The sequence below is a fragment of the Coregonus lavaretus genome (genome assembly GCF_964263955.1).
Source record: "Coregonus lavaretus genome assembly, contig: HAP1_SCAFFOLD_371, whole genome shotgun sequence".
Taxonomy (NCBI): domain Eukaryota; kingdom Metazoa; phylum Chordata; class Actinopteri; order Salmoniformes; family Salmonidae; genus Coregonus; species Coregonus lavaretus.
In genome coordinates, this window is record NW_028156084.1 from 220524 (window position 1) to 231794 (window position 11271).

Below are 11271 nucleotides of genomic sequence, written 5' to 3' on the forward strand. Positions count from 1 at the left end.
TCCCTACCCTAAACCCTAACTCAGGGTTTCCCACGTTTTGTTTTTTGCTCTAACACTACACAGCTGATTGAAATAATCAACTAATCATCAAGCTTTGATCATCTGAATCAGCTGTGTAGTGTTAGGGCAAAAAACTAAACTAGCACCGAGTTTGTGGAAACGCTGCCCTAACCTTAACACAAAAAAAAAAAAAATTATGCACGCATGACTGTAAGTCGCTTTGGATAAAAGCGTCTGCTAAATGGCATATATATATATATATATATATATATATATATTCTTAACAAAAACCCTTACCTAACCTATTTTAGGTTTCAACCTCAATGGGGTGGGGGGTAAGGACATCCCAAGGATTCCGGATAGCAAGGACCCTGCGGTGACGTAATGAAAAAGCTACCAGAGGTGCGTTCAGTTCGCTTGAACGTTTGCTACGTTGCAGAACGGTTTGTACTGAACGACACGTTTTCCCCAAAACGTTATTGTACGTTCTTGAACAGACTAAAGGTCTACGTTTGCTGCCGTTCGGTGGTGTGGCGACTGGCCATGCCGACAGCGTTCCCCAACCCCTCCCCGTTTTTCAACCGGTCTTTTAGGACAGCACCGTTTCAGTTCAATTGAACTTTCCAGAACGTAAAAACGTAATGAACACAGCCCTTGATTCTCTTGACAGCAGCTGAACAATTTGGAAACTTTCCCGAACTAACTTCCAAGACCTAAAGAAAAATTACTAAAAGTGGGCCCACGTAGTTATTTTCGCTTTTAAAAGCGTGTGTAGGTGTTCAAATGTGGAATTATTGATGGATTCGCGGTATGAGATCCAGCGGAGGGCCGGTGGGGGATCGGCGAATGCTTCCCCGGCTCTGGGGGCACAGTCTCGCCGCAGGAAGATGCCGCCCAGACCCGCCGATTATAAACTTCAGATCATTATCATCGGCTCCCGTGGAGTAGGCAAAACCAGTCTAATGGAAAGATTTACCGACGACACCTTCTGCGAAGCATGCAAATCAACCGTTGGTAAGGAATGTCCAGATATCGTTAGCCTCCTTTGCTAGCCAAAACTAGCTGCTAACAGTTCTGTTATTGTTGTGTTCTATGCTAGCTAACCCTTGGCTAGTTAGCTAGCTAGCAATCAGTTTTTACACTAACTACATGACTTGACGCAAACCGACCTAGCTAACCCTTTATCTGTGAACACGTATTAGGCTACTGTATGGTCACCATCATAGATTTTACAACAACTATTTGTAAAGAAGTTGGTAACAACAGGGGAAGACTGCAATGTGTAAAAGCTTGAGGTTGTTGTTGTTGACACTGATCTGTCAAACAGAGCACTGAGAGAAGCTAGCTAGTACTGTAACTTGATCCCTGTCCAGCAACTAGACTAGAGGTTACTGAGGGCCCTAGTAACTGTACTGTTGCCTTGTCAGAATTGTTGTTACTAGCTACCTTGATCCAGAGGAACCCAATAGTGGCTTTTAGTATTTTGTCATAAATAAAAAACGGTCTACTACAATAACTTACTTCACAGTGATATTGTTATTAATATTTTTTTCTCTCCAGGTGTTTAGAATCAATAAATCCAGCGTAATTATCCATTTACATTTCAAATATCCTGAGGCATAGACAATGTATCAGTTCTATATCTATGGTGAGAGGTATGTTGTGTGTCCTTGTGACACTATCAGGGGCCGTTTCTGAACCTCTTGGTCTGTAGACCCACACGTCCCTGGGATGTTGCTGACTGGTCCCTCAGGTTTTTAACTGACACTGATTTAGTCACTTCTCTTAGCCTAGTTTTGAGGCCTACGTGGTCCTTGCTGGTCACTTGCCGGTCCTCACTGTTTAAGTGCTCAAGCCTGATTGAGTTAAATCCTCCACACAGGGACAGGACTTGAATGGTCTTGAACAGAGGGTCAGTGACATCCACTCTTATAAACCCATTATTACATTTACATTTTAGTCATTTAGCAGACGCTCTTAACCAGAGCGACTTACAGGAGCAATTAGGGTTAAGTGCCTTGCTCAAGGGCACATTAACGTCATTTAGCAGACGCTCTTAGCCAGAGCGACTCACAAATTGGTGCGTTCACCCTATAGCCAGTGGGATAACCACTTTACAATTTGGGGGGGGGGGGGGGGGGGGGGGGGTTAGAAGGAATACTTTATCCTATCCCAGGTATTCCTTAAAGAGGTGGGGTTTCAAATGTCTCCGGAAGGTGGTGAGTGACTCCGCTGTCCTGGCGTCGTGAGGAAGCTTGTTCCACCATTGGGGTGCCAGAGCAGCGAACAGTTTTGACTGGGCTGAGCGGGAGCTGTGCTTCCGCAGAGGAAGGGGAGCCAGCAGGCCAGAGGTGGATGAACGCAATGTCCTCGTTTGGGTGTAGGGACTGATCAGAGCCTGAAGGTACAGAGGTGCCGTTCCCCTCACTGCTCCATAGGCAAGCACCATGGTCTTGTAGCGGATGCGAGCTTCAACTGGAAGCCAGTGGAGTGTGCGGAGGAGGGGGGTGACGTGAGAGAACTTGGGAAGGTTGAACATTATAGTATGACCATACCATCTTTGTGCCAAGTCACCCATTATTTCATTATCCTCATGCAAAGCATTGAAGGAATCTGGCTTTCCTTGCTAACAGGCGAGGGGAACTAATTTATCTCTTGTGAAACAGTCTCTTGAGGTAGATCATGCAGACCACCACAGGAACATGGATATACATGCAGGTTGACGTTTGTCATGAGTCATGTCCAGGATGCAGAACTGAGTGATTTCCCCTTAGATAGACCAGCTGCAAAGTCAAAATTGGTCTATATTGTAAAAATACATGAAAACAAAGATGAGCTTTTTGGTCTTAATTTAAGGTTAGGGTTAGCAGTGTGGTTAAGGTTAGGTTTAAAATAAGATTTTATGACTTTGTAGCTGTGCCAGCTATTGCCAGAAGATGCCGACAGTTATGATAGTTATTCTATTGTCATGACGGTCTTCATCCATAACTGTCGGTTACACGGTTATAAGGTAATTGTGCCAGCCCTAACACACACACACACACACACACACACACACACACACACACACACACACACACACACACACACACACAGCCATGGAACTTACCCAGGACAGAAGATCTGCCACTTTCCCCATAGTTCCCAAAATAGTCCCTCTCACACTGACACTCTCCTCCCTGGCTCAGGCAGCTGCCACGTCTGGCCTCCATCTTGTTGTGCCTTGTCATCCTGGTGACACAGCTCTCTCTCTCTCTCTGTGTGAAGCAACAGGTTATTGGCTCTTCATATTGGCCCTCTGAGGGTCTCCGTCTGTCTGCCTGTTCATCGTGTTTTGATGACAGGAACTGAGGAGGAAAACTGCTGTAGGGTTACAGAAAGATTTGATTAGTCTGTGTCGTCATCCCAGTCGGCCCTGTCATAAACAAAATATCTGATGTAAAATATCTTTACATTTCTAGCACAGAAGTGTGTGATAATGACAACTTTTTCCTTGTTGTAGTATTTTCTCCATGAATTTTTATATTCCAAAGCGCTTTGGAAGAACTTGCTATTTGAACTAGCCTGTTTGTCAATGTCCCCTGTGTCTGGATGGCTGACTGGCTGGTTGATTGACTGACTGGCTGATTGACTGCCTGTCTGGATGGCTGACTGACTGGCACAGGGGAAAGAGCATGAAAAACATGACAAAATACACATTTGTCCCTGTTTTCTTCCTGTAGGAGTAGATTTTAAGATCAAGACGGTGGAGCTGAGAGGGAAGAAGATCAGGTTGCAGATCTGGTGAGTCAACAGGAAACAGGAAGTCATCATCAGCCACCACCTCACACAGACTGAAATGTACTGTACTGTAGTGCAGTTTCCCAAACTCTGTCCTGTTTATTTCTCTCAAATGTTGTGTACAGATTTGTTTACATCCCTGTTAGTGAACATTTCTCCTTTGCCAAGATAATCCATCCTCCTGACAGGTGTGGCATATCAAGAAGCTGATTAAACAGCATGATCATTACACAGGTGCACCTTGAGCTGGGGACAATAGAAGACCACTCTAAAATGTGCAGTTTTGTCAAACCGCACAATGCCACAGATGTCTCAAGTTTTGAGGGAGCGTGCAATTGGCATGTTAACTGCAGGAATGTCCACCAGAGCTGTTGCCAGAGAATTTAATGTTTAATTTCTCTACTGTAAGGCCACTCCAACGTCGCTTTAGAGAATTTGTCAGTACGTCCAACCGGCCTCACAACCGCAGACCACATGTATGGCGTCGTGTGGGCGAGCGGTCTGTTGATGTCAAACGTTGTGAACAGAGTGCCCCATGGTGGCGGTGGGGTTATGGTATGGGCAGGCATAAGTTACGGACAACGAACACAGCAGCATTTTATCGATGGCAATTTGAATTTACAGAGATACCGTGACGAGATCCTGAGGCCCATATTTTTATTAAAGGTATCTGTGACCAGCAGATGCATATCTGTATTCCCAGTCATGTGAAATCCATAGATTAGGGCCTAATGCATTTATTTCAATTGACTGATTTCCTTTTATAAACTGTAACTCAGTAAAATCTTTAGAAATTGTTGCACGTTGTGTTATATATTTTTGTTCAGTACATTATGTTTTAGTCAAATATTATATCTGTTTTCCAAGTCTACAAATGATTTGTTATTATGATCCTGCCTCCTAACCATCCGCTCACGAAGAAATTGGCCCGTGGCTGAAATCTAGTTGATGATCCCTGACATACAACATGAACTGACACTTCAGGCTACAGTAATGGACCGTACCGTGTTGTTCAGCTATCTTCTGCTGCACGGAATAGCTGACCGTTTCATGTTACAGCTGCACGGAATAGCTGACCGTTTCATGTTACAGCTGCACAGAATAGCTGACCGTTTCATGTTACAGCTGCATGACACCGCAGAGACTGTAGCTACACATCCTGATGTTGGCATTTAGTGTGTGACTGTGCTGCCTAACCTCTGTCTGTCTGTCAGTCAGCCCTAACCTCTCTGTCAGTCAGCCCTAACCTCTCTCTCTGTCTGTCAGTCAGCCCTAACCTCTCTCTCTGTCTGTCAGTCAGCCCTAACCTCTCTGTCTGTCAGTCAGCCCTAACCTCTCTGTCTGTCAGTCAGCCCTAACCTCTCTGTCTGTCAGTCAGCCCTAACCTCTCCATGGGAGGCTCCATCTAACCTCTCTGTCTGTCAGTCAGCCCTAACCTCTCTGTCTGTCAGTCAGCCCTAACCTCTCCATGGGAGGCTCCATCTAACCTCTCTGTCTGTCAGTCAGCCCTAACCTCTCCATGGGAGGCTCCATCTAACCTCTCTGTCTGTCAGTCAGCCCTAACCTCTCTGTCTGTCAGTCAGCCCTAACCTCTCTGTCTGTCAGTCAGCCCTAACCTCTCTGTCTGTCAGTCAGCCCTAACCTCTCTGTCTGTCAGTCAGCCCTAACCTCTCCATGGGAGGCTCCATCTAACCCTGCTCTGCCACTTCTCTACTGCTGCTTATACCCTGACTGGCAGACTGACGGACTGGCGGACTGACAGACGGACTGGCGGACAGACTGACGGACTGGCGGACGGACTGACGGACTGGCGGACGGACTGGCGGACTGGCGGACTGACTGGCGGACTGACTGACTGACTGGCGGACTGACTGGCGGACTGACTGGCGGACTGGCGGACTGACTGGCGGACGGACTGACGGACTGGCGGACTGACTGGCGGACTGACTGGCGGACTGACTGGCGGACTGGCGGACTGACTGGCGGACTGACTGACTGGCGGACTGACTGGCGGACTGACTGGCGGACTGGCGGACTGACTGGCGGACTGACTGGCGGACTGACTGGCGGACTGGCGGACTGACTGGCGGACGGACTGACGGACTGGCGGACTGACTGACGGACTGGCGGACTGGCGGACGGACTGGCGGACTGACTGGCGGACTGACTGGCGGACTGACTGGCGGACTGACTGGCGGACTGACTGACTGGCGTACTGACTGGCGGACTGACTTCCAATGTTTACCTCTGCGCCATAGTTTGCTGGATTTGTATATGGAAATCAATTCACATGAAGTTCGGCAATTTCTACATTTGTTTTTAGCTTTAACTAGAGCCTTGTTTTCCCTGGTCTTGTCAGGTGACTTGGTCTGGTAAACCTCATGGCCCTAAATCATAGGACTGGTGTAACTCATAGCTCCAGTCTGATATGTGATGTGGCCTCTACCTCCAGGGATACAGCTGGTCAGGAGAGATTCAACAGTATTACCTCGGCCTACTACCGTGGGGCCAAGGGAATAGTACTGGTCTATGATATCACCAAGCAGGAAACCTTCGACGACCTTCCCAAATGGATGAAGATGATCGACAAGGTAAAGGGTTATTATCGCTATATTACTTTTTTTTGTTCCATTGTATCCAAACTTACATTGCAGTTGTCCATAAATAGGGACCTGAGTTTTTCCTGATCAGGTCAATTTATTATGAAAAACTCAGGGCCCTATACATCATAAGTGATTTCACTGATAAGGGAATGCATGATTATGCAGTACTAGGCATAAAGGACCAGCACTGAGCACCACTGGGATGGGCCTATCTCCTCTGTTACTACAGTACACACCTCTTATCTCCTCTGTTACTACAGGACACACCTCTTATCTCCTCTGTTACTACAGTACACACCTCTTATCTCCTCTGTTACTACAGTACACACCTCTTATCTCCTCATCTCTCTCCTCTCTGTCATTGGCCAGTATGCTTCAGAAGAGGCAGAGCTGCTGTTGGTGGGGAACAAGCTGGACTGTGAGACAGACCGCATCATCACTAAACAGACTGCAGAGAGGGTGAGTTACATTCCTCTGAAGGCCTTGGTCGTTAATGAAAAACCTTCTCTGAGAAGAACATCTCCAAATTCTAGCTGCTTTAGTAGGAGAGGTTAGGCAGGGCTTTCTATACTGATAATCTTTCCTGATGGATTATTTTATGGATTATTGTGTAGAGCATCACAGTACTATACATGATTCAAACCCCAGGAAAATAATATTAGTTGACCCATAATTCTATGATTTAATTGATTGATTTGATCGATCGATTGACTTGGTATCATCACGTCTCGGTTCCATCCACAGTTTACATCGAGGATATCTGGGATGCGTTTCTGCGAGGCTAGTGCCAAGGACAACTTTAACGTGGAGGAGTGCTTTCTAAAACTAGTGGACGACATTCTAGCAAAGGTGAGTAGGTATCCTCACTGTGCTCGAACTAAAGGCTGCTTATTCTGTTGACCTGTGACCTACACTGAGTGTACCAAACATTAAGAACACCTTCCTAATATTGAGTTGCACCCCCTTTTGCCCTCAGAACAGCCTCAATTCGTCGGGGCATGGACTACAAGGTGTCGAAAGCGTTCCACAGGGATGCTGACCCATGTTGACTCCAATGCTTCCCACAGTTGTGTCAAGTTGGCTGGATATCCTTTGGGTGGTGGACCATTCTTGATACACACCGGAAACTGTTGAGCGAGGAAAAACCCAGCAGTGTTGCAGATCTTAACACAAACCGGTGCGCCTGGCACCTACTACCGTACCCCGTTCAAAGGCACTTAAATCTGTTGTCTCAATTGTCTCAAAGCTTAAACCTCCTTCTTTAACCTGTCTCTTCCCCTTCATCTACACTGATCTGAAGTGGATTAAACAAGTGACATCAATAAGGGATCATAGCTTTCACCTGGATTCACCTGGTCAGTCTATGTCATGGAAAGAGCAGGTGTTCTTAATGTTTTGTACACTCAATGTAAAGATACAGTGCCTTCAGAAAGTATTCACACCCCTTGACTTTTTGCACATTTTGTTACATCCTGGATTTAAAATGAGATTTTGTGTCACTGATCTACACACACACCATAATGTCAAAGTGGATTTTTTTGTTGTTGAAATTAATTAAAAATATAAAGCTGAAATGTCTTGAGTCAATAAGTATTCAACCCCTTTGACATGGCAAGCCTAAATATGTACAGGAGTCCAAATTTGCTTAACAAGTCACATAATAAGTTGCATGAACTCACTCTATGTGCAATAATAGTGGTTAACCTGATTTATTTAATGACTACCTCATCTCTGTACCATGAAGCCAATGGTGACCTTAAAACAGTTGGAGTTCAAAGGCTGTGATAGGAGAAAACTGAGGATGGATCAACAACATTGTAGTTACTCCACAATACTAACCTAAATGCTGTAATCGCTGCCAAAGGTGCTTCTACAAAGTATTGACTCAGGGGTATGAATACTTATGTACTTGATATATTTCTGAATTAATTTTTAATAAATTTGTTAACATTTCTAAAAACCTGTTTCCACTTTGTCAGTAGATGGGTGAGAAAAAAAATCTGTTTAATCAATTTTGAATTCCGGCTGGAACAACAGAATGTGGAATAAGTCAAGGGGTCTGAATACTTTCTGTAGGCACTCTATATATAGTATTTTAATAGTAATTACAGTGAGGGAAAAAAGTATTTGATCCCCTGCTGATTTTGTACGTTTGCCCACTGACAAAGACATGATCAGTCTATCATTTTAATGGTAGGTTTATTTGAACAGTGAGAGACAGAATAACAACAAAGAAATCCAGAAAAACGCATGTCAAAAATGCTATAAATTGATTTGCATTTTAATGAGGGAAATACGTATTTGACCCCCTCTCAATCAGAAAGATTACTGGCTCCCAGGTGTCTTTTATACAGGTAACGAGCTGAGATTAGGAGCACACTCTTAAAGGGAGTGCTCCTAATCTCAGTTTGTTACCTGTATAAAAGACACCTGTCCACAGAAGCAATCAATCAATCAGATTCCAAACTCTCCACCATGGCCAAGACCAATGTGCTCTCCAAGGATGTCAGGGACAAGATTGTAGACTTACACAAGGCTGGAATGGGCTACAAGACCATCGCCAAGCAGCTTGGTGAGAAGGTGACAACAGTTGGTGCGATTATTCGCAAATGGAAGAAACACAAAATAACTGTCAATCTCCCTCGGCCTGGGGCTCCATGCAAGATCTCACCTCGTGGAGTTGCAATGATCATGGGAACGGTGAGGAATCAGCCCAGAACTACACGGGAGGATCTTGTCAATGATCTCAAGGCAGCTGGGACCATAGTCACCAAGAAAACAATTGGTAACACACTACGCCGTGAAGGACTGAAATCCTGCAGCGCCCGGAAGGTCCCCCTGCTCAAGAAAGCACATATACAGGCCCGTCTGAAGTTCGCCAATGAACATCTGAATGATTCAGAGGAGAACTGGGTGAAAGTGTTGTGGTCAGATGAAACCAAAATCGAGCTGTTTGGCATCAACTCAACTCGCCGTGTTTGGAGGAGGAGGAATGCTGCCTATGACCCCAAGAACACCATCCCCACCGTCAAACATGGAGGTGGAAACATTATGCTTTGGGGGTGTTTTTCTGCTAAGGGGACAGGACAACTTCACTGCATCAAAGGGACGATGGACGGGGCCATGTACAGTCAAATCTTGAGTGAGAACCTCCCTCCCTCAGCCAGGGCATTGAAAATGGGTCGTGGATGGGTATTCCAGCATGACAATGACCCAAAACACACGGCCAAGGCAACAAAGGAGTGGCTCAAGAAGAAGCACATTAAGGAACGTCTGACCTCTGTGATTGCCAACAAGGGTTTTGCCACCAAGTACTAAGTCATGTTTAGTACTAAGTCATTAAAATGCAAATCAATTTATAACATTTATGACATGCGTTTTTCTGGATTTTGTTGTTGTTATTCTGTCTCTCACTGTTCAAATAAACCTACCATTAAAATTATAGACTGATCATGTCTTTGTCAGTGGGCAAATGTACAAAATCAGCAGGGGATCAAATACTTTTTTCCCCTCACTGTATAAACTGGGTGGTTCGAGCCCTGAATGCTGATTGGCTGACAGCCGTGGTATATCAGACCACATACCACGGGTATGACAAAACATTTATTTTTACTGCTCTAATTACGTTGGTAACCAGGTTATAATAGCAATAAGGCACCTTGGTGGTTTGTGGTATATGGCCAATATACCATGGCTAAGGGCTGTATCCAGACACTCCGCGTTGCGTCGTGGTTAAGAACAGCCCTTAGCAATGGTATATTGGTCATATACCACACCCCCTCGGGCCTTATTGCTTAATTTTACCCTTCTAATACTGGTAAGTAATTTGTATATTCCACACCACCTGAGGTACTAAACATTCACTCATTATGATTTGACTGTTAACTTCCTGTTCTGTCTTCTGGTCACCAGATGCCTCTGGAGATTCCCAACAGGGAGCTCTCCAACAGCATCCTGTCTCTGCAGCCTGAACCAGAAGTGCCTCCGGAGCTCAACCCGCCACGCATGCACTGTTGCTGAGATAACCCTCCACTATATCTCTCCTCTCAACCCTCCACTATATCTCTCCTCTCAACCCTCCACTATATCTCTCCTCTCAACCCCACCCCCCACTACAACCCCCCCCACTACAACCCCCCCCCCACAACCCCCTCCCCACTACAACCCCCCCCCACTACAACCCCCCCCCCCCACAACCCCCCCCCCCCCACTACAACCCCCCCCCACTACAACCCTCCTCTCAACCATTCTGGCCACCAGGGGGCAGCACAACCAAGCAGCAGTCGGACATCAGGGGGAGAAGAGGAAGGCCGCGTCCCAAATGGCAATAGATTCCATATATAGTGCACTACTTTTTACCCGAGCCCTATATAGGGAATAGGGTGCCATTTGGGATGCATCCGAAGAGTCAGTTGTTGCTGCAAGGAGCTTATACCACCTCCTCTGACACCCCTTCTCTGATCAATGATCTGACACCCCTTCTCTGATCAATGATCTGACACCACTTCTCTGATCAATGATCTGACACCCCTTCTCTGATCAATGATCTGACACCCCTTCGCTGATCGATTCTCTGACACCCCTTCTCTGACACCCCTGCTCTGACACTCTGACCGATTCGGCGTCCTCCCATTTCTACTTCTGTCCTGTAGCTGAATGATATGACTTGTCACACTAACTCATAGACCTCCATGTAACACCCCCCACTGACCCTTTGTCCACACACACACACCTGCCCCAGACTACCTCATCCACAGGCCTGCCTGGCTAGCAGCCAAGTGCCTTCTGGGTAGAGAGAGATTCCTCTGGTAACCAGTGCACACACACACACACACACACACACTCACACACACACACACACACACACACGCTCACATGGGGACAACTG

The 11271-nt window shown here is 46.0% G+C and overlaps 1 protein-coding gene across 2 annotated transcripts; it reads left to right on the top strand.

Annotated features, from left to right (window-relative positions):
* The first annotated feature begins 625 nt into the window (after positions 1-625).
* On the top strand, positions 626-10461 carry LOC311126865 (ras-related protein Rab-12). 2 transcript variants are annotated; one of them, XM_084200842.1, is made up of 6 exons: positions 626-1014; positions 3723-3783; positions 6233-6371; positions 6753-6842; positions 7128-7232; positions 7360-7953. In XM_084200842.1, exons 1-6 carry the CDS (start codon positions 798-800, stop codon positions 7420-7422), a joined length of 675 nt encoding a protein of 224 aa, XP_084056968.1. In that variant the 5' UTR covers positions 626-797; the 3' UTR covers positions 7423-7953. The 2 variants fall into 2 exon arrangements, with proteins under 2 accessions (XP_084056968.1, XP_084056967.1); XM_084200841.1 differs by lacking the exon at positions 7360-7953 and adding an exon at positions 10296-10461 and having other exon boundaries at positions 722-1014.
* Positions 10462-11271: the final 810 nt, after the last annotated feature.